General features: G+C 39.4%; 1 protein-coding gene across 2 annotated transcripts in view; it reads left to right on the plus strand.

Moving 5' to 3' along the window:
- The first annotated feature begins 212 nt into the window (after positions 1-212).
- The window catches only part of SRBD1 (S1 RNA binding domain 1), a 231,584-nt gene continuing 207,249 nt past the window's right edge, over positions 213-24,547 (plus strand). For both annotated transcript variants that reach the window (XM_036873925.1, XM_036873926.1), the window contains exons 1-5: positions 213-252; positions 5,380-5,459; positions 6,249-6,426; positions 13,056-13,442; positions 21,927-22,093. In XM_036873925.1, coding sequence (XP_036729820.1) covers positions 5,380-5,459; positions 6,249-6,426; positions 13,056-13,442; positions 21,927-22,093 — 812 coding nt within the window. In that variant the 5' untranslated portion in view covers positions 213-252. The remainder of the gene's footprint in view (positions 253-5,379; positions 5,460-6,248; positions 6,427-13,055; positions 13,443-21,926; positions 22,094-24,547) is intronic.

Here is a 24,547-nt window from a genome sequence, read left to right on the forward strand (position 1 = left end):
CTCACGATAACCTCCGCCGGATGTGGGTAAATGGAGCTCCGCCCCCAGCCGACGAGCGGGTCCCGCGGGATCCTCGCTCTAGTTCCGCCTCCGCTTGGCTCGGCTCCACCCCGCTCCGGTAGCTGCGCGCCTATGCGGCGAGTCAGGGAAAAGCCAGGCGGGACTTCCGGCGTTTGAAAAACTTCCGGCGGGAACCGGAAGATGTGGTTGCACACACAGAATCCTGGGCCTTCTGACACGCCGGGCGGGAAGGTGAGCTGAGCGTCCGCCTTGGCGGTCTTCCTGCGGACTCGCGGGAGCCCGGCGCCCGGGCTCCGGTATTTTTGGGGCCATTAAGAAAGTTCTGAGCGCTCATTTGGGAAATAACATCCCTTTTTAAAGTGAGAAGCTTCATTACATTGTACTGTCTGCAGTCTGTATCTCATACCGTACCCTCGAAAACCCCTCCTACCTGCTGCGTTGTCACCTGGCGCGTCTTCTCAGACAAGCTCTTAGCGCTTAGGGGCAGACGTGGGAAAGCCCGGGCAGACCTAGATTGTTTTCAAACCTCAAATGATCGGAGATGGGGGAGGAAGCGCCCTTTTCACTATCAGATGATGGCCCTGGCAGAATCAGCTGCATTCTCAGTAGTGTGCTTGGCGCGTAGGAGGTACTGAATAACTGTTGAGGAAAGGAACGAATGGGAACACTCCAGGCAACTCTTCTCGAGCCTCCCATTCGCCAGCATGTCATAAATATACTGTATGTGCAATGGGAAACGAGCCTAGGCTTTGTGTTTGGGGCTCTGGGTTCTGGTCCTTATGCCACATAGATCTTCCCTTTGAGTAAACCGTATCACTTCACTGCATCTTAGGCTTCTTATTCATAAAAGAGAATAGCAGGACTGTCTGATTTCTGAGGCTCTTTCCAGCTCTAGTATTTTATTTTTATTACTTAGGGATCTGCGCTGACATTCCAAGGACTTTTGTTAGTACACAGGGAGACTTCTTTAGGTGCCTCTTAAAAAGTTGTTCCCCCCGTTTTCCTTTAAGTTATCTAATTGTTGTTTTTACAGTTTTAATGTAGTATTTGTGTGTGTGCAGGTCTTTCCAGCCCCTCCCCCGCTTTTCACTTGCCCTGGCTTGGTGCCTCCTCTCAGTAACATCATAGCAACCTCCAAGTTATTGATTCTGAGTCGGCTTTCATACCACAGAGATAAGAGAGCTTGGAGGAGTGAAAATCTCAAGCCACTAACAATAGGGATGTTCTCTTGTACCATCACTTTTTCAAGAAAGCAATGAGTGCCATGTGTGATGTTGCCTAATAGTGCTGGAGAAAAAAATGTATATTCCTGTGTAGAGACTATTTTTATATATATATTCTTATGTTCATTTAAAAATAGTTATAGAGCAGCTATTAAGTGCCAGGCTCCGTGTGATACAGAAGTGAAAAAGACAAATGTGGTTTCTTCAAACTTTATGGTGCTTACCGCCATGAAGTAAACATGGGGAATGCAGACAATAAACAAGGATAATTATAGACTATGTTACATAGTACTGTATAAAGGGAATAAATAGGGTCCTATAATAATATTTTATCTGAGAAATGCATGTTAGGCCTAAAATATTGAGATCTAAGCACTGAGAAGGAGCCAGCCTATTGATGAGCGGGGGGAATAGTGCTCCCGGCAGAGGGAACCTGGGGTGGGGAAGGATCACGCTTGTTACACGGACTGAAAGAATGTTGTGACTATGGCTAAGGAGCTACAGGGAGTGGTAAATGTGGTTAGAAAGGTAGGCAGCGGTCACTTCTTCAAGGTGTTCTAGAAGGCTATGGTAAAAAATATGATTTGACTCTAAGTGGAGGATGGAATAGGAAGTCATTGAATGGTTTTAAAGCATTTTCTAAATGTTCGATTGAATGGATTTGTGAAGGATGGGTTTTAGGAGCAGGAGTGGAAGCAGGGAGGCCAGTTAAGAGGCTATTACAGTACTCCAGGTGAGAAGCGTTTGGGACTGAGGCCTCACTGGAGATCATCAAGATTTAAGATACATTTTGGAGGCAGAATTTATGTGACTTACTTACAGACTGGATGTGGGAGATGAAAGAAATAACAGATTTGCAAGGTTTTGGTTTAGCAAGTGGAACTTTAGAAGATGATGGTTATGTTCAGTATCTTGATTGTGGAGATAAGTATACATATGTCAAAACTTACCAAATCTGTACACTTTAAACACGAACAATTTATTGTATGTCAGTTATAGCTCAATGAAGCTGTTAAAATTTTTCCAACGTTCTGACTTAGCAAAGAACCATTCATCTTAGGTGGATGGTGGTGCCATTTACAAAGATGGGAAAGACTGAGGTCTGAATGGGTTTTAGGACAAGGAATGGTTATCAGGAGTTCCATTGTGGATATGTTAAATTTTGGATAACTGTGAAGCATCTAAATAGTTTCATAGGCAGGCAGTTTATTATGTAAATCTGAATCTCAGAGGTGAAATTTGTGATGGAGGTATTAGGTTTGTTAGTAAGTAGGTGATACAAGTATTTAAAACCATGGAAATGGATTAAATTTTGGTTAATCTACAAATCCTATGATAGGAAATAAGAGAACATGGGAGGATTGGAGATAGACAAACAGTTCCCAGAACATTGGTGGTAAAACTGGAGTATGGATACCCCTGGGAGTATACATACCCCTGGGAGTATACCTAGATAGGTACACAGTTTTTAAGAAAGAATTTCGAAGACCTTACCTTCTGTGTATACTCTTTCCAAAACTGATTTGCCTGTAATAGGCCTATGTGTTCATGCATATTCTCCTTTCCCACCTCCTTTTTCAAATTCATATTTTTTTTTCTACTTGTCAAAAGACAAGTTCACCTCTTTTAATGGCAGCATTGCCTCCAGGGTGCCTGATAAAGGAGCATTTGGAAATATTTGTTTTAGGAAAGTCTTCTCCAGTGGTTAATTAAAATTTTATGAGCTTCCCAAGGATTTGTCTATTCCTATTTATAACACATTTCTGTTAAAGCTGAAGTGTGGAGTTAGAATTGGTGCATGGTGGTCTGTGTGGGAAAGTTCTGAATTCAGGTATAATGTAGAAGGGGGTGATGGGAGTGGATGATCTGGTTGGGTTGTTTGTCGAGGAGCTTAGCACCTTCAGCTTTTTATTCTTGGGCTGGTCAGATTCTCCAAAGAAGAATCTTCCCATGCTCCTCCCAAGAGGGTAGGAATCTGACTGGCAGCCTTTTTAGGAGCATAGTGGGGGAAGGGGGCCGGGAATCTCTGTTTAGTGTTCAGCCTGTATGGTTCCCATGTCCACAACTGTACTTCATGTCCTCTAGTCTAGAGACTTGTTTTACCTTCTCCAGAGAATAACCTCCAGACTTTTTCCTGGGGCAGTTATTAATAGCACGAAGTGGAGTAGGGCATCTAGAGATATTCCTTTGCTTCAGACAGCTTACACCCAGCCCTGACTCCCTTTACCCTTAGTTCCAAGGTATCAGGTACCATGTCCTGTCTTTTTTTTTTGGAGGATACTGCAGAGTAAATTGGTTTGGTTCTGAAATGCTCCCACTGCTGACTTGGGGTTTTAATTTTTATATAGTAAAATTTGCTAATCTTTTTGGCTTTTGGAATTTCGAGTCATGCCTAGGAAAACCTTAATTCTCCCACCTCCACTCAGAATTATCAAAACAGTCTTCTTTGCCTTTTGTAGTACTGTAGTTTTATTTGGTACATTTAAATCATTAGTCAGTGTGGAATATATTTTAGTTCATGGTGTGGCAGCAAGAATTAAACACTTCTTTTCCTCCAGAGGGATAGCTGATTGTCTTAATACCACTTATGCAATAATTCATTTCTGGACTTCCCTGGTGGCACAGTGGTTAAGAATCGCCTGCCAATGCAGGGGACACCAGTCCGATCCCTGGTCCGGGAAGATCCCACATTCCCCAGAGCAACTAAGCCTGTGCACCGCAATTACTGAGCCTGCGCTCTAGAGCCCGTGAGCCACAACTACTGAGCCCACACGCCACAACTACTGAAGCCCGTGCACCCTAGAGCCCGTGCTCTGCAACAAGAGAAGCCATCGCGATGAGAAGCCTGCGCGCCACAACGAGAAGCCCATGCACCGCAACGAAGAGTAGCCCCCACTTGCCACAACTAGAGAAAGCCTGTGCACAGCAACAGAGACCCAACGCAACCAAATATAAATGAATAAATAAAATTGATTGAAATGCCACCCCATCATACACTGATTTCCTCTGTTTCTGTTTTTGTTTCATTGTGGTAAAATACGTACAACACAGAAATCACAAATTATCCGTTCCTTTATGATCAGTATCTAGGAGCACTTATTTGAGGAATGATGACCTTGATAAACATAAAATTCAGAAAAGGCAGTGAAGGAAAAGATGGAAGAATATCCTATCTACTTCTTTTGTTGTCCTGGTTCCCTCTGGGCACTCTCCTGTCCAGTAGTTCTGCACCCACTGGACTGAGTTGAGCTATAGCTGCCAGGGGTACATGTTCCCTTTTGTGACAACCACTTTGGTATTTCTGTGAGGTGTTTGTTCCTTCTCCAAGTGGAAGTTAGAACGGAGGCATTATAACATATGACTGGTTTAGGAACTTGTTTAAAGGTTTACAAGCATGTCAGAGTCTAATGTAGTTTTTATGGTTTGACATACAGTCTTTAGGTAATAGAATTTATCAGCTAAAGTAAATTTGTTTACTTCCTGTATTGTATGATGTCTCTGGTTATTTGAGTCCTTTTTTTTTTTTTTTTTTTTTTTAGAGCTGGGCCTTTGAATTTGGGAAATATTTTCTAGTGGCATTTGTGATTAATTATTTTACTTAAAAATTGTGAGCTTTTATTATAAGGGACTAGATTATCTTGTTTTAGGAATAGCCTGGCTGCTTATTCAGTCAGTCAGCATCGCTTATTTGACTGCCAACTTTGTAGATGGGCCTCTACTTATACTGTAAGAAGATAAAGAAGAAGGAAGGTATTTCTTGTCTTTGAGATAGAGGACTTTATAATTTGCTGTCTGATAAATTATCAAATAATACTTGCAGTATACGCAAGCATATAATTCTAAAAAATGAAGAATTCTCACCCTGCAGGAACTTATATATATGTTTCCAGAGATGGCCCATCCTCATCAGGCTTTTGAAACCATGGGAAGGCTGTTAGCTGCCCTTATAATTGGCAGCCACATAGGAGGGGAAACAAGTGTTGAGGCTTGTGAATGATTGTCATTTTTCCCCCCTATGGCATTTTCTAGCAGCAGAGGTATTGGAGTTAGTTTTGAATGGCACATCATTTTGTAGACAAAATAAGTGATCAGTGATTTAAATCATACTGATTTCATGTTGTATTTCTTCTTTCAGATGTCATCATTGCCAAGAAGAGCAAAAGTAAAGGTCCAGACTGTGGTATCCAAAGATGAATTCTCTTCCCTCTCTGAGTTGTAAGCATATTGGTTTCATATGGGGTGGGAGAATGATGTGTATTTTAAGGAGATGCATTCTGTCATTTACTAACTTATGAAGTCATTTGTGTTGAAGAAGGCTGTGTCTTTTTCATTCATTTATGTAACAAATATTTATTGAACTCATGCTGTGTCCCAGGCTGTGTTTAGGTGTTGGTGATAAACTATTGAACAAGGAGAAAGTGACCAACTAAATATAAAATATATATACTAGAATATAAGGTCCATGAGGTCAGTGGAGTTTTTTTTATTGCTTTAGAGCACAGTTTCTCAACTTCAGCACTATTGACCAGATAATTCTTTGGTACGGGGACTGTTCTTTACATTGTAGGATGTTTAGTAGCATCCCTGGTCTCTACCCATTAGTTGCCAATAGCATCCCCTCCCCCACCTCAGTTGGGACAATCAAAAATGTCTTTAGACATTGTTTAAAAATGGAAAACCTCACTATGACTATGGTGTGACATTACCCACTTATTACTTAAGGTAATACATGATTTCCTATGTTTTGAGTGTACGGGTGTGTGTATTGGTTAGGTGAGAGGAGAACAGATGGAGACCTGTGATTTATAATGTATTGGAGGGTATTTCTGGTCAACTCTCTTGTTTCAGTTCTTAGCAATATCTCTTCATATTCTGTGTTCACATCACTCCGTTTTATATTAAACACCTCTACCTTATTCTTTTTTCAAGAAGCAGATATCTCTTTTTCACCTTTAACATTTGGCTTCATTTTTTCTGGAAATTTTCCTATCGTTTTACTTTTAGATCATCTGCCTCTGAAGATGACAAGGAGGATAGTGCCTGGGAGCCCCAAAAGAAAGTCCCCAGAAGCCGTAAGCTGCCTGTTTCCAAGGAATCCAAACCGAAGAGGGCGCCACGGGTGAAGAAGAACACCCTACGGACCAAAGATGGCTCAGAAGGTGTGGCTGTTAAGGAAGAGCTGGTAGGTGCTTTAGCTGGATAGAGGGAACACTGCCGTGCCTTCCTAATTAGTGATGCTACTTTCTCCTTACATGGACTAGGACAAAGCAAGTAAATGGCAAAAACTGTAGGGCAATGGTGCCTTCTGCCAGGGGCCTTAATAGTATTTACCATCAGATCCACCGTGTTGGAGCAGAAGGAATATTTATCAACTGGCACATATGTATATCTTGCTGTAAGCAAACACTGTAGCTACACCAATCTGGATTAAAAAAACCAACAACAATAAATTATTGGCTCTGTTGCAGTACCGAAAGGATTATGCATTTCCAAAATCATTCAGTGTGGTATTCCTTTAAATAACAGCTTCCCTAGTTCATTTAAAAGAATACTCTTTTGATATGCAGTGGATGCCTGACTTCCCAGGGACTCATTTATTGTGTATAGAGGGGACATTACATTGTACCTTGCTGTGCCCTTGGATAGGGCATTTGAATCGATCTTTTCTCCTATCAGCCGGCACCTCTGTTTCTTCATCTTTGCATGCAAGCCTTTCACTGAACACACTTTTAGTGGGTGGGTGGGTAGGCTTTACCTACAGCTGAGAAAGTATTGACTTGTTGGCAGAATTTGGAGGTTTTTCATTAAGCATGGCATAGCTGCACTTAAGAGTAGCTTGACTGCTTAATTAGGAAATATCTCTTAGTTCTGGGGTTCTTTGTATTGGGGTCACAAACCCTTTGAGAATTTGATTATAGTTATGAACCTTCTCTTCAGTAAAATGTACACATAAGTTTTAAAGTATGGTTCAAGAGCATACAGCTTAAGAACCCTTGTCATGGTGACTTCTTGATTCTTCCCATGGTGATTGGTATATGTATATTTCTTTTAAAGGGAAAAAGAGAATTCACATGGAAAGTCTCTCACTTAAGAGATATTCCACAAGTTTTCTGGCTCAATCAAAGCACATGGAGCATGTTAGACTATTTCATTTCATTGGTTTGGCATCTTGTTCTCGTGTAACCACCACCAAACAAAATAATTGAAAACCCTAATTAGGTGGAGCTAGAATTGGTTTTGGGTGGAGATGGAATTGGTAGCCTCTTAATAATTTTAAAATCTATTGTTAGCAAACATTGTAGACAAAATCCATCATTACTCAGTCTCTTCCTCTCCATGTTGCTGTAATTTGCCAGTCCACTGGCCATTCCTCTTCATTCTTTGAAGACTTTAGCTCCTGCTTTGTATCTTCCTCTCTGCATCTTCTGTCACTTTTCTCAGTGATACCCCCCTCCACTTGAATGAACCTTCTAATACCCTGTGTTCCTGGTTCTTTAACCTCCCCACCTCCAGTGCCTTTTTCTTCTTCTCTGCCTTCACCACACCTCTCGTGAGCTCAGCCTGAATCTTGTCATGACCAGAAGCTGTGCTACTGCTGACATTTCTTTTCCATCTATCTCACTTTTGTACCATCAGCTCACCATTTCCTGTTTTTCCAGCTTACTTGCTCAGGTGCCCTTACTGATGCAATTTTGCAAATTTGTCACAACTTCTCATCAGTAGTTCTCAGCCTAGGGAACTTGAAAAAAAAAAAAACCAATGCCTAGGCCCCTTTTCCAAACCAATTAAATCTGGAAAGAATTCTGGAGGTAGACCTTGGCACCAGTGGTATTATTTTCTTAAAGCTCCTCATGTGATTTTTATGTACAGCCAGAGTTGAGATCCATTACCTAATTCTTTGACTCTAGGGCTCTGTCACTGTCCATCAGCCCTTTTCTTTTCCTACCTAATCTAGCCTAGATTACATAATCACTTTTTATTGAATGGTCTCACCATTTTGCCCTTCTTTTATTCGATCCTACATGGCTGATTAAACCCCAGCACTGGGTGAGCCATAGCCTCTCCTGCCTGCACTGAGCAGCTAACCATTGCGGGAAGCAGTCTCACCAGTGACCTAGTTTGTTTTGCTTTAGATTCATAATCTCAGACCTCAAAATTGCTTCAGAAATACCTGGTAACCTCATTATTTTTCTTCAGCAGGTTTGTTTTTCCACCTTTTTCTCTTTTCTTAAACTTCCTAAATTCCTTTCTGTTCTCTCACTCAGCTGATGACATTGCCTTTTATTTATTTGAGACTATATGAAGTTTCCAGTTTTCTCACGACCAAGCTATCTATATTTGTGTTCACCTTCTGTCCTATTGCCATGGAGGAAATGTCATTCCTCCTACCAAGGATTGGTTCGCCGCTTGGGCTTACGATCTCATCCACTCTTGTGCAAGGTCTCTGTTCCCTCTGTCATCTCCTTTCTTTTCTCTTGTCAACTTTTCTTCCTCAGTTGCTACAGGGTAGAAAATGCTCTTTTACATCTGACTTTTAAGAAGCCTTCCCTTGACTCCATATCCCTTTCCAGCTATCTGTCAAGCTCACACAATACAACACAAGGTCAAGGCCAAGGCCTGCTGATTGATTCAACTGGTAAAGATATTTACAATGAGCCACTTTTTTGATTTAGACAGTTTACAACTTTCAGAGATAGCAAAAAGAAGAATGGTCAGATTCTTCCTGGAGTTCTGGGTTTAGTTATAGGCTACATAATTACCATTTGAAGTGTTAAGAGTGATTTAAAAACCCATGAAGGCAAAAGATAATGAACTGTGATTTTTCAGCGTGTCAAAGATTCAGGTTAACTATAAGGAGGAAAAATATTTTCATGGCTTATTAAACTTGAGTATGTCACTGAGGAAGGCTGTAGAATCTTAGAAGCTTTAAAAATGGAGAGTTATTTCCATATTTTTGTTTGTTTATTTATTTACTTTATTTTTGGCTGCATTGAGTCTTCGTTGCTGCACACAGGCTTTCTCTAGTTGCAGCGAGCGAGGCTACTCTTTGTTGTGGTGTGCGGGCTTCTCATTGCTGTGGCTTCTCTTGCTGCGGAGCACGGGCTCTCGGCGCATGAGCTTCAGTAGTTGTGGCTCATGGGCTCTAGGGCGCAGGCTCAGTAGTTGTGGCGCGTGGGCTTAGTTGCTCCGCGGCATGTGGGCTCTTCCCAGACCAGGGCTCGAACCTGTGTCCCCTGCATTGGCAGGTGGATTCTCAACCACTGCACCACCAGGGAAGCCCTTTCCATATGTTTTTGATCTGTGTTTTGATCTAAACATGTTTGGATTCACTTTTCTCAAAATTTTTGGTTTTTGGACTCCTTCACACTTTTAGAACTTACTGAGGACCCCAAGGAACTTTTGCTTAGGTGGGTTATATCTGTAGATATTTACCATATTAGAAATTAAAAATGAGAAAATATTCATCAATTTAAAACTAATAATAATTCTATTACATGTTAATGCAAATAACATGTTTTAATGAAAAATAAGTATATATTTCCCCAAACAACAAAAAAATTAATGATGAGAATGACGTTGTTTTACATTTTTGCAAATGTCTTTAATGTCTGATTTACTAGAAGATATTTGAAATAAAAAAGAAATCCCAGCCTCCACACAGATGTGTATTTGGAAAAGGGAATGGTGTTTTAATAGCCTTTTCAGATAATTGTAGATATTATTTTATACTATACCAAAACTCAGTAAGTGGTAGTTTAAAAGGTTTCATTGTGGAATCTGTAACCATACTATATTCTATTACATTAAAATCCATTGGTCTGTGTTGTTTGAATGGCTCTTTTACCTGTGCATGATTTTTTTTTTTTAATAAATTTATTTATTTATTTATTTATTTTTGGCTGTGTTGGGTCTTCGTTTCTGTGCGAGGGCTTTCTCCAGTTACGGCGAGCGGGGGCCACTCTTCATCGCGGTGCGCGGGCCTCTCACTGTCGCGGCCTCTCCCGTTGCGGAGCACAGGCTCCAGACGCGCAGGCTCAGTAGTTGTGGCTCACGGGCCTAGTTGCTCCGTGGCATGTGGGATCCTCCCGGACCGGGGCACGAACCCGTGTCCCCTGCATTGGCAGGCGGATTCTCAACCACTGCGCCACCAGGGAAGCCCCATGATTTTGTAACATTATGTGTTGGTCATTTGGAAAATACTGGTTCACTAATTGATTTACTGTGAGACAACCACTGCACGTCAGTATGCATTGGCCTGCAGCAGAAGTGCTTTATGTGTACATTTGTGCTTTATGTACATTTCAGTACAGACTATGAAAAAAGTGTGCTTTCAAGGATTGAAATTTTAAAAATTAAAAACTTTTACTGCTTCATTCTTAAGTGAAGCTGACATTGTTTTATTGCAAGTGTGTGACAGTGAAGGGAACAGTGATTGCTAGTACAGCTTGGTGCCACTGCCTTGTTTTTTTGCTACCATTGCTCTTGCACCATCAGTGAAATGTCAGACAGTGCCTTGGCATTATTAGGAAAATAGTTGTGACCTTGCAGACCCCCTGAAAGGGTCTCAGGGGTCTGTGAACAACACTGAGAAACCCTAGGTAAATTTTGCCTGAAGACTCCAGAGAAGATACCTTTAAGTGTCTAATTTTTGACTGCTGGCTTTTCTTTTTTTCCTCTTACTTTAAACCCCCCACCTTTAGTCATTTTACTTTTTCTTTATTTCTTCATCTACTTCCTTTTCCCTCTCCTGAGAGGTAGTCTGGGTGTGGTAGTCATGGTAATGTTGGTGGTAACAGCAGATTTTTGATTGCTTACCGTTAGCCAGGCGACATGTTCAGCACTGCATTTGCGTGATATTACTTAATCTTCACAACAATCCCTTGAGGCAGGTGCTGTAATTATCCTGATTTTATAGACCAGAAAGCCAAGGGGAGAGATGTTAAGTGACTTGCTCATGAATCACAGATAGTAATGGAACTGGGTTTCTAAGTCAAGAACATGATTTTGTCAGCATTTCAGGAACCAATATTTCTCTCGTGGGTGTTTTTACATCAGCCATGCTCATAAGAGTGGTGTATAAAACCAGAGTGCTGGTTTAATAATTAATAGTTTGATATAACCGTCGCAAGGAGTTAAATTCTTATGACTAGCACTGTCTCTCGTTGGAGGCTGAAGTAAGTAGGGAATTAAATAATAATCAGAAATTTACTTGATGAGCATGGGCTCAGAATAGGAGAATTAGAGAAATATTCATTTGGGTTTATTGAATGCCTTCTGTGGTCAAGGTACTGTGCTTGTCACAATGAGAACTGAATGTTTTAACTGCATGAATCTAAGGTAGTCTGATATATCCATCTGACAGGAGGGCTGTCTTAACCATTGGGAGCAAATTACTCAGAATCTGTTTGCTAACCTTTCCTCTTCTTTGTATGTTACTTAGAATGCTGCTCCTATTTGCTTTCTACAGTTCTCCTTTTTCTGTTCCTCTAGGGCTGACAACTCTCTGTATGATTGACACATTCTTTAGCTATGTCAATTAATTTGATCAGGTTATTATCAACTCTTATGGACTTGAGGAGGCATTCTATTTTTATACCTCTGTTCTTATCTATTATGTTCCAATTAAAAATGTAATACTTGGAGGGCTATTTAATGTATTATATATCATTTCCAGGTTAGGTGGTGATGGGTGGGCATTAGGATGGAGGGGGTGTGCTCTTTATTATAGTTCCCAGTATTTTCAGTAGTCAGTAATTATGGAAAATTATCTGATAGGAGAGAAAATTCAATACTGACTGAAATTTAGTTTGGGAGCAGTTCTTTTGTTTGAGTTTGTGCCATCTACATCACTTAGGTAACTAAAAACAGGCTAGCTTGCGAAATTGTGAACTCCATGGGGCAGGGTCTATATCTTACTTACTACTCTAGTCTCAAAATGAGTGCCAGATGTCATTGCTTCACACCTGAGTTGTCACCTGGGGGGAGGGGTGGGTGGTGCAGAGAGTAGCCCTTGGACACCTGCATGTACTGCTGTGCAGCCTCTTACTAAGGAAAAATGCCTGGTACTACCCTGCTGTCCTGCCATGTTTTCTGTTCTGTTTCTGCATAAACTGGTGGCAGGTGTAGCATGTTGAGTTCTATGAACCTGTGAGTGTTACTCTTCTCCCTCCAAAGTGTTGACTTTTGATTGCAAGTTTTAAATCTTGGTTTTTCTGCCAGGTGTACACCTATTCTCCACTTATTTAAAAAAATTAAACCTTCACCTGCAGTTGTGAAAAATAATACAGAGATATCATGTACCCTTTATCACATTTCCCCCTGTGGTCACATCATGTAAAACTATAGTTAAATATCACAGCCAGGATATTGACATTGATAAAATCCACTGATCTTATTTAGATTTCTCCAGTTTTATTTGTATTCATTTATATGTGTGTATGTATATGTGTATATTTAGTTCTATGCAATTTTACAATATGTGTAGGTCTGTGTGTCCACCACACAGGACAGTCCTATCACAAGGATCCCTAGTATTGCCCTTTTATTGTCATACCCACCTCCCTCCCAACCTCCACCCCCATCTCTGACCCCCAATAACCACTAATTTTTTCAGGAATATTGTATAAATACAATCATATAGTATGTAACTTTTTGAGATTGGCGTTTTCCCTCCAGTCAACATAATTTCCTTGAGATTCTTCCAAATTATTGTGTATGTCTACAATTTGTGCCTTTTCATTGCTGAATAATATTCCAGAGCCATTGGTTTTTATCATCTAATTCTTGTATGATCTCTTCATGATTTGATAGAATAGCTCTGTGCCTATTGCTGATGTTGATATGGAAGACAGAAAAAATAAATTGGAGACTGTGCAGACTCTGAAAACAGCAAAGATGAAACGGAAAAATTCAGCTCAGTCACCTTCAGCTCGGAGGACCAAAAAGCTGAAAGCTGATGAAGAAACCAACAAGGCCAGCAGCTTAGAGAGCGGGAGTAACAGCACAGAGACACCGTCCACAAGCGCCACGTGGGAAGGTGGGTGCAAGAAGGAGGAGAGTGAAGACGACTTCACATGCAGTCAGTCCCCTTTGAAGAAAGTGAAGACAGAAATGTGTCCTCAGGGGCAGCCTGTCAGGTTTCCAGCAAATGCCAACAATATTAAGGAGGAGGTGGAAATGAACTGGGACATAGTACAGGTATGTGCAGCCTCTTTCTGTCACTTCAATTTGTTTGATCCCTTTCTTTTTGACTGGGATGGGGCTAGGGAAGGGCTGGGAGTTTTCAGTTCTCTTTTCACTTTTGCCAGTGGTCTCTGGAGGCTTTGCCCACTGGTTCCTTTCCTGGGTACGTGGTTTGGTATTATTGCTTATTGTCATCAGTTCTTTAGCTAAAAGCTGTGACCTCAGGCAAGGTAGATCTCCACCATGGTGTTCTAGTGAACATGTCCTATATAGACAGATTGCATCAACAGATTGGGCCCTCCTAAGTTCTTTGTTAAGTTTTTGCTTTGCACTTGAATTGTATTGCCTATAAAAGCAGTGCAAGTGATTAAGTCATTGACCATTAGTACATCTGTTTAACTCTTAGTGTAATGTTGTAATAGACTATGAACAAGGCCTAGTAATTTCTTAAAGGAAAATTTTATCCAAATTCTAACTTGAGCTGCCATAATTATATTTCTTACTACAGGAGAAATTGGATTTCTCCCAGTTTCTTTGGCTGGCTTTGGGGATGGTAGAGAAGACCTGAAGAGTGACTCTTAAACAGTGATTCTCAACCTTTTGTCTGCCCCAACACACTCTGGGAACGGTTCAAACTTAATCATAGCAGTGCCCCTCAGTGTAAATGGGGATAACCTCCCTCCTTATTGTCTGTCCCATGGTGATTTGATGTGTACTCCTTCCTCTGCTGTGAATTACTGCTCTAGAGCTTGGTGCCTCTGCTGGGTAATACTACTTCTCAGTCTGGGATTGTCTGTGTGTTACCTTTTTTTCAGAGGAACTTCTTTTTATCCATGCTGCCTTTTCTATTACCTATTAGTTGAACATCACCAGTAATTTTTAATTATGATATTTTCTTCTCTCTGACTTATTAAGGAATAGAATGTTGCCTCATAGCTTTCTTCTCATTCTTGTTCCTGAACAGTTCAGAGTTTCCTGGAGAAACAGTATAATTAGGCTCCTTTCTATGCCTTCTTTTTCTTTTTTCATTTAGGCCTACAAAGAATTGTTTTAAAAGGTTGGTTCATGGCAGCCTGAATCAGATTCACACGGAAGGCTTTCTTAACAGGCAGACTCCTTGGTTCCAGACCAGACCTACAGGGACAGGTGGACGTGTCCCACTTCCCTTCTCTTCTCCTTTACTTTTAAGCTTACTTCTGCTGTTGACATAGATCTACCTTTAGTAGTTGACCCTGAGCAGGAGGGAGGGAGAGAGGAAGGTTTCAGAGCCCAGGAAATCTCTTGAACTGTGGAAATAAGTTTTACAAAAGGAAGTCAGGGGCTACTTATTCTATGAAACTTTGCTTCACACCCCTATCTCCTAATCTGTGTAACAGAGAAAGAGATGAAAATGACCCTACCTTTCCCAGCTGTCTCTTAGTTACAGGTAATAGAAACCTGCTTCTAATGAGCTTAGGAAGAAAAGAGTTTATTACCAAGGACCAGGGCCCTTTCAAAGATGCAAGGGACAAAGTGTGATCGAGTCTCCTAAAGGCCTTGAACCAAAAATTGGAAAACTGAGGACTTGAGGAAGTCATTTTCTCAGTTTTCTCTCTTTCAGGGGTTTCATGATCACCCATTTTTGCCCCTTCTCTGTTTGTCTGAGTTGTTATTTCCTCTCAACAGACCAGATTTCCCTGCTTCTTCACTGAAGGTGGAAGATGACAGCTCCACAATTCATTTACCATTAGTTTTAGCTTGTGAGGAGGGAAAAGTGTACGGAGAGAACAGGTTCCCAACTGCCAGAGGGTGAGTGGCAGAAGAAGAGCAGCCAGGAGTAAAAGCTTCATTTGTAAATCGGTAGCAGCAGTGTCCATGGTTGTGTTTGAATATCAAATGGAAGCAAGTTTTCAGGTCCTAGAACTATTTTTATGGCCTTTGGCCATATTATTTGGGTAATATTGGTGTGCTTGTCTTTCTTTTCAATTCCAAGCATTTTTTCTCCTCCTCCTTATTGAAAGTGATTTTTGACAGCTCAAACAAGCCTGTACTCAGAATGTGGCACTCCTTGCTTGTGAGTTGGGAGAAGTGGTTGCCTCAGCTGCCGCCCTCGCTGAGCACCCTGAGGACAACTAGTATGCTCAGCATTTTCTAGATCGGTTTAGGGAAATTGCCTGGGGAACTTCAGGTGTGATTTACATGTTTGGGTTTTTAAAAAATTTAACCAGATACAGTCATCCTTGTCTAACCTTGAGTTACTTTTACAGACAAGTCTTTTAGTGTATGTGGACTTCCTGTCCTATACTTTTTATTCTCTATAAGCAGGAGAGAGAATCATTCTATCTTAGCACTGCATTCCTGCTTCCAAACATGTTTGAGAATAGTGGCAGGTGTTAGGGGGAAAGGGGCTGAGAAGAGCGAGAGTCAGCAATGCCAAGTGAGACAATCAGGAAGGCTTTGAACATTTGAGTGAGGACCAGAGTCAGTGAAATGCCTGTGGTATGCATTTTATCTGTCACAAAATGAAGTGTATGTCCAAGTTCTTTGGGGAACAAGTTCCTAACAAGTTCCTAGTTAGTAAGAAATAGTCAATGGAAATTAATTGTATAGGAATTTTTATTACTAATTGAACATGAGGGAAATGTCATTTATATTTCCTTCATTTTGTGTGCTGTTCCCCTTGGACCCTGCCCACCATGACACTTTGATCCTCTAACTGTTTTTTCTCTTCAAGGTGTGTTTCTCATTTCTGAAAAGTCCACAGCCTTTTCAGGAATATCACTGTCTTGTTTGGGGAAGGAAAACTACATTGTCAATACTTAATTTATTTGTAGACTTTACATATAAACACACTTTGTGTCTATTTCCTAATCAGGTTTGGCGATCACCAGACTCCTTGAGAAGCAACCTACTTCAGCCCTTCCCCCAAGCCACAAATGTGTGGTTGCCATTAGAAACTAGTTTTTGTTAAAGTATATTTTATCATTACACAAATATATTGTGAGTACCATAACCTTTGTAAGAATTTGAAGAGGTGACTAGCTACAAGCAGTTTTTGAGAAAATTAAATGCTCCCAAGTGGTGATTGTTGTTACGTAGTGTCTTTACTTTGAGGGGGTGGGCGTGGAGCAGCCACATAGAATAACTTAGTAATGTTTGCTAAATTAGGGAGGAAAAGCAAGCAAAAACCCCTTTATTGGCCATTTTCCCCATTCTTGCAAGAAGATGATGTGGGATTATATAGGTGAAGAAGAACATGGGACGAAAGTATAGGGGAAAGAAGAGGGACAGGAAGGAGGCGGGTGTCTCTGAGTTGGCTTTTCTCACTGCACTTCTGCGCATAAGCATGCGCCATCCGTTAGGTCAACCTGTGTGTTCCAGGAGGGATTAAGTAAAAGAAATTGTATTGGCCCTTTTTTATTTTTATAACTTAGCTCGTGGTATTTATTATGGGCTTAAAAAAAACTTTCTGAAATATATATATGTATACATATATGCATATATATATAAAATTGTACTTAAATATGCAACTCATGAATGTTCAAAATTGTAACCATGTAACAAGCTTTCAGATCAAGAAACAGAACATTACCAGCACCCTACAATCCCTTCATACCCTTTATCAATCCTGCATCCCCTTGCCTAAAACCACTCTTCTGACTTCTAACAGCATAGTTTTTCCTTTTGCAGTCTTTAAGGAAACTTATGTGTGTGGTAAAATAAGTGATATAATAAAATGAATAGGTAAGGGTAAAGAGAGCAGCAGTAATCAAAACTGTTTTAGAAGGGAGGTGTCCAGTTGCTGGTTTGATTTTGGATAAAAAAATTCTCTCTCAATCTACTCATTTGAGTGTCATTTAATTTAGATGCTGGTTCTTTTAAAATGCTGCCTGGATGATTAAGGCAATAGTTTAGCTGTTGATACCCAGCAGTTTTCTTTTATAACTGAGGAAATGGGAATATAGATTTTGAAGCAGGAAATTCTCAGGCCACTTGCGGAGAAGGCCATTTTGTTGGAGGTTTTAGACAGTAGAGGACAGTATGAAGGCACCATGTCTCATCGCAGTTGGATTCAGGACGAAAAGTAAGGCGATTGATTAATTTGTATTGATACTTTTGCCTGAAGAAAATCATCTTGCTTTGCACACAAATCAAATTTCTGAAAAGGAAATATAGCTTGTGGGACTTTGGGCAATTTACTTAACTTCTTTGGGTCTCAGTTTTTGTATCTGTAAAATGAGTTACTATTGAATATGTAAAAGTGTGTAGAACATAATAAGCCCTATACAGATATTAGCTTAAAACAACAACAGTCACAAAAAGTGTCTGTCTATTTAAGTCTTAGAGGTGAAAAAAATATCGAGACTGCCTTCCTTTTTACTTTACCCTCATTCCTATTCACCAGTTAACTATAAAAATGATTAAAGTAGTAAGTGTAATAATTGAAATAAGTAGTAGTTTAAAAGTAAAAATTTTAGTGGTTCCCTGCCCATCCCTAAGGTTTGATCTCAACTTTTAACGCTTAGCTGTTTCTTTGGCGTTTGCCTCATCTGTCTAAAACACAGATGCTGGGCCCCACCCCAGAGGTTCTGATTCAGTTGATCTGGGGTGGGGCTCAAGAAGTTACATTTCTAATAAGTTTCCTGATTATGCTTATGCTGCTGGTTTGGGAACCACATGTTTTGAACCACTGCTCTAGTCCCCAAATCTCATTGACTCATAAAATGTCAAGGGAGTTTACAGGGGGAGTTGACTCAACAGCTGAAATCAAGTAACGAGCAGATCAGTCATTGAGTGGCTTGATATTAAGTACAGGATAAAGTTCCAACTTTTTTTAGAATTCACCATCTAGCTCCATCCACTTTTCCATTTCTCACTCATCTCAATATGCCTTGTACATTTTAGCATTACTGAACATAGAAATTTTTAAAAATGTGCAGTGGTTCCTCATCAGTGGCTTTTGATACGTTCTTCTCTCTTCCTAGAATTCCTGCCCTCATTTGACTGCCTGAGATACTTTCATTCCCTTGTTGCTTTTCCATTTCTGCAGAGGTAGATGTTTCTTCCTCCCACGTGCTCTCAAAGAGCCTGTATATGCTTCTGTCAGAGTACAGATCACACTGTATTTTAACTGTCTTTCTTCTTTCTAGGTTATAAGCTTCTTGGCAAGAGGGACTTGGTTTTTTACATTTTGTTTATTACTGGCTTGGTATGGTTATTGGCATATAATATGAGCTAAAATAAATGTTTGACTAAATTAAGACAGAAGAAATTGGATGATTTGGAGGCCCCAAAGTTGTGACTGCTTGTATGTAGTTTTATTATCCTTAATTTCAAGAAGCAAATTTTCATAAGCAGCAGTATACACTGTCTTAACACATATGATGCTTCTGGATTTGTCAGGACCTGGTACACTTCAGATGCGGGTCTGGGGTATTAGCTGTCTTGGGCCCCTTTTAGTTAACAATCACTGAACTAGTTTAGGATAGTGGGAGCCCATGGGTTCTAACAATCACTCAGTTCCAAAATAATGACCATTTTTGTCATTTTCGTGTCTTATGTCCGTCTTTCAGAATCTGGCCTTTCAAGGGCCGGCTGAAATGCTGCCCCTGCAGCAAGCCTTCCTTGATTACACCAGGGAGATCGTTCTCTTCTCTGAAAACGTTATACCACTTATTCCCTGGCATATTCTGTTTTATTTGTACTTATTTATATTAATGTTTTATCTTCCGTTCTAGATTGTTTATTCTGTGAGGACAGTGAAATTTGGGAGCAAGCTTGGGAAAGGATTTTAAAACTATGCTACAATGGTTGGACTTTTACTAGTAGTTAGGAAAGAGTCATTGAAGCTTATGTTCAAAAGAAGAAAAAGAGGAAAAAAATAAGGGACTTATTATAAATGTGTCTTAGAAGTATAATCAGTAGTAATGCAGAAAGGTTGGGTGGAATGCATAGAGAACAAAAAAAATGCCCTGTGGTTTAGATAAAAGAAGATAATAGAAAGGGAGCTTGAGGGGAAAGAACAGACATTTTAGAAGTTCAGTTTGCTTCCTTGGTGACAGATTAGAAGAGCGAGATAGAGAACACACAGTGAAACTGAGGACATTGATTAGAATACTTTTGGTTGCAATAAGAGAAAACCTATCTTGAACTAGCTTAAGCAATAAAGGAGATTTATTGACTTAGGTAACAGGAGAGTTACCTAAGTGCACTGCAACAGTCTCTCCACAATTCTCTTAGCACTGCCATCCAACTTCAAGATTCTACTTGTATAAACCATATTTCTCCCGAGGAAGAAATTGTACCTGGGTCCAGAGTTCTAAGCCAGATCTTGAGCTTCCTGCTCACTGAACTCGTCTCTCTGTCCAAACTCTGGCTGTTGTAATTCTAAAACAACTGGTTACTGAACAAAATGCTGTGGAGGTGGAGTTGAGGTCAAGTGTTCTTCAGCCACAAAGCTGCTACATAATGGGGAGGTATTGTTGGGGGAGATAACCACAATATCCCCGAAGGTTTCTGTGGTAGGAGATAATGTTAACTGGAATAGGAAACAGGAAGAGGTACAGGTTTGAGAGAGAAAATACTAATGAACATGATTTTGTAGGGGTCAGGGATGATATCAAGCAAGGGGAGCATTTCTGCATAATGGAGCAGCCTCATGAAGGCCTCTGAAGAGGGAAGCAACTGAGCTTGTTCTAGGAAGTGAACATTGTTCTAGGAAGTGAACATTGTTCTAGGAGCAGCCCATTGGGGCTGGCTTCTAATGAGGGGAAGACTGGATAAGATGAGGCTGGAGAGGGAGGCCCATGTTTTTTGGGTCATGGTAAGGACTTTGGATTCTAAATGCTATGGGAAATCATTGAAAGGTTTTGACTAGTCAGGTGACATGATCCAATATAGACTTTGGAAAGATAATTCTTGTTGTTTTATGGAAATTGACATAGATGAGATTGCTATGGATGCGAGAAGAATAGTAAAAGGCAGTTGCAGTAATCCTGGCTTGAACTAGACTGGGCTATAGGGCAGAAATGAAGAGCAGTAATAGACTAAAGAAATACTTTGCCACTAGAGTTGATTGATTCTTATGATAGAGTAGATTTAAGAGTTAAAGGAGTCAAAAGAGTTGAAGACTCTTAGTTTTCAGGCCTAAACTGGTATTTGAATGGACATAATAAGGGGAAAACTGGAAGAGGAAGAAGTTTGAGAGGGAAATCACTTTTGCGAATGCAGAGTTTGAGATACCTAATAGGATTTCAAGAGGTAGGTCAGGTAGCTGGCTAAATGAGTCCAGAGCTCATGCAGAAGAGAGCTAGGGCTGGAGACGTAAAGCTGGCATTCTCAGAATGGGTGATAAGATGTAGGCCTTAGGATATACAGTGCACAGAGGAATGAGGGTATCCTCAGTAGTCTCTGGAGCTCAGCCATTTATTTCATCTGTAGTTTTGAAACTCAGTCTATTTTATATATTGACTTGATTTTGTTAAGCAGTTGACCATGTTAATGCTTTAATAATTTTTGAATTTTTTCTTACATTTTTGGCATATCTTGAGCATCAAGATTGAAATAATAATAAAGCTTATGCCTTTCATGCCTTACTTTAAAAAAATCGGCTTAGGTTTTGAGAACAGTTACTGAAATTGCATTTTATTCTTTCTCTTCTCCAGGCTGACTTCTCTAAACTTTTCTGCTTACATGTACATTTTTGCTGAAACCTGTAGACTTGTTTTTTAAAAAATAATTATTTTGAATATGTAGTATATGGGAATGATACAAAATTCCAAAGACATAGAAGGATCTTCCTGCCCTAGCTCTAAGCCAACCAGTTACCTTTCCCCAAAATAAGCCATGTTCCAAGTTCTTGTAATTCATTCCATATCCGTTCATATAAGAGTAAGTTGAGTGGTATTCTGCTCCACGGGCATATCATAATTTATTTACCAATTCCCCATTGTAGACTGTTTTTTGCTGACTTCTACCATACTGGAAAAAATTCTTCAAAAAATATCACTGTAAATAATATCATTTTCCAGAGGTATGAATATATCAGAACAAATTTCCAGAAGTGTAATTGGTGGGTCATAGAGTTTATGCATTGTAAATTTTGATAGATATTGCCAAACTGTTCTTCCTCCAGAGGTTTTACCATTGTACTTTCTCACTAGCAGTAGCTGAAAGTGCCTTTTCCCATCACTTATGCCAGCACAGTGAGTTACCATCTCCTTGATCTTTGGTGCCAATCTGAGAGATGAAAAATGCATATCTCATTTGAGCCCTGTAGAATTCGGGTAATGCAGAGTGGTTTCGATTGGATTTTATTGAATGAGTGAAATGACTGTTCTATGATTGTCAATATATATATATATATATTTCATACAATTTCCTTTTCTTCTTTTTTTAAAACCACAGCAGTTTGTTTCTAAGTGGCTGGAGAACATTATTTAATTGCTGTATTTTAAACCATATGTTATAATACAGATGTTTAATTTTCAGAGTTTTAAATCACTAAATATTAATTTACAGGTTTTATCTGAGAGAACTGATATTGAACTTTGGGTTTGTGCCAACATTATTCGTCTCTTTAATGATGATAACACAATTCCCTTCATTATACGTTATCGAAAAGAGCTTATTAATAACCTTGATGCTGATTCCTTGAGAGAAGTTCAACAAACTCTAGAGGAGCTACGGTAAGAAACCTGGGAAGGGATGAGCTTTGTGTAAGGGGAAAGAGGGTGTGTGAGCCAATGAGGCGAAACAGTGAGGAAGTGAGTGATAGTATATTTCGACAGTTCCAATATTTTGTTTTCTTGATTTTTTGTAATCTGGATATAGTCCCCTTCTGACAGAGGAAGCCAGCTCCAGTTTACTTATTTAGGGGTGTGCAGAGTCCCTCTGCTGGTGTGTTCATGCATAGCTTGGGCATGTATCTGCAAAAGGTGGTTTGCATTAAGAGTCTGTGCCTATGAGTTTGAATGTCATCTTCTCTCACAGAAATGATTTTGCATAATGGCAAAATTAGAACTACCAGCAGGTAACTCAGAAAAATACATTTTGGTCTAAATCTTCAATAGCTTACATAAAACTGTCCTCTTAATACTGTGAAGTCCCTAAATGGAGAGTTCTTTGGCTGTATAGAGTTTGGTAGGAAATATGTATATTTCCTTTTTCTAGTCTTTTATAGGGCATGGTAATTTAATGTTAGTGGATTGTGAGTTTTGTATGGTTGTAGAATGGAAAGCACTCTTTAAAAACATTATTCCTCTGGATTTATTGTAATAACTCAGAAATAAGCATATAAAGACTATAAAACTAACTGTATCAGTAGAGTTTATTAAAACAGTCTTTACCATTCATTTATTTATTGCATGTCTCCTACATGCCAAGTGCTGTGTTGTTGCTATGTGTGTTCTTCAACAAGGATATGATTTAAATTGGATATAATCTTACCATCAAGCCATTCTAAAAGCACTAAGGGTTATTTTTAGAACAAGCCTAATAAGCCTCTTTGATTTTGGAGGAACTTGCCTCTCATTAACATTTCTACCCCTTTTGTTGAATTTCTTTTAGTGCCAGGAAGATCTAAATGCTAATATGTGGAAAGTTATATTTCATCAAGAGGCAAAATCAATTAGCCAACCCAGAAATATAAATGACTAGTTATTCAAGTGGTTTCAGATTCAGATCACCCAGGGCCAGGCTAGTATAATCAAGCACAAAGGGACGCAAACTGGAGATCACAAGTCCTGTCTAAGAGGGGCAGCTGCTACTCATCTCCATCAGATTATAACATGCGGGGTTCTCTACCCAGATTGCTGTATCTTCCTATATTTGAAAAACTGATAATCTGAATTTTTATGTAAAAAAATTTTGAGGTCAAACAAAATCATCTGCAGGCCACATCTTGGAAGTCCAGCAATTTGCAAATTCAGAAGTAAGCTTTCTGTTTGGTTGAAGGCAAAGTAATGAAGAAAATCTTAAGGGTTTTGGGATCTGAAATTGGGGAAAGTGTCACAAACAAGCAAGAATAGTTTACTTAAAAAAATTAAAGGTATTCTACCAATTTTTGATTGGGTTGGGGACAAATAGGAGCTTTATGTCAAGATTAATATTATTATTTTCTTTTTCTCTAAAAACACACTTTAGCTGCAACAGAGTTCATTCTCTGGGTATCTATTAATAGAGGAATACATTAAATATTAGTAGAGGACTATTTCTCCAAGTAAGTGGTGGCATTGACTAGGACTTAGAAGATCTTTTTATATCGTACAGAGATTTCTTTTTGGTAATGAGGTATGGTCTCTATTTTTCTTGAGCTCAGCTTTTTCTATAACTAGAGCATTGGTTTTCACCCTGGTAATTGCTACTCATAAATGAGTAGTGAAACTAATTTAGTAGGTCATTACCACTTTAACAAAAATGAAATAGAGAATAGAAAATATGAGTGCAGCTTCTGTGGTAAAGGTAAATATTGTTTCATGAAACTATCATATGTTTATATAACTTTATTAAATATGAAATTATATATGTGTGTATACTGGGTTGCAAGGTAAAATATATTTCTTACTGAGGGTCACTTAAAAAAGTGAATTAAAAAATGATTATGATTATGGATAGTAAGAAACTTCCTGTATTTTCTCTAAAGATGCCTTTCCTCTCCCTTATATGCAAGCCAGTAGGTCACTGGCCTTTTGTCGAAATGACCCTGGTAGGCTTCAGCCTCTGAAAACAGTCTTGTGCTACCAGGAATGTAGAAGACACAGAGGTGTGATCTAAGGACTGCATATTCTTCCTCATTAACTTATAATCTTCTGCCTTTCTTTTTTTTCATAAGTAGATTGAGTTTTCTTTTCCATCAATCATTTTTAGTAATTTATATTATCATCTCTCTAACTTTTGCCCATCATTTTAGCAATACCATTATTAGGCAGAAATTATAAATAGTAACAGGTAACGAAATAGGATGAAAGGCTGTAATAATAATACATTCTAAAGTATCAAGGTTTTGAAAATCGAGGAGAGACTGAAATACTGTTTCAGCTTGAAAGAGACTGTAGACACATAGCAATTACATAAAACCCATTCTTAGCTGAATTCACTGTCAAGGACATGTGTAGGAACAATTGGTGAAACTTAAATGAGAT

This window comes from Balaenoptera musculus, chromosome 13 (genome assembly GCF_009873245.2).
Source record: "Balaenoptera musculus isolate JJ_BM4_2016_0621 chromosome 13, mBalMus1.pri.v3, whole genome shotgun sequence".
NCBI lineage: Eukaryota > Metazoa > Chordata > Mammalia > Artiodactyla > Balaenopteridae > Balaenoptera > Balaenoptera musculus.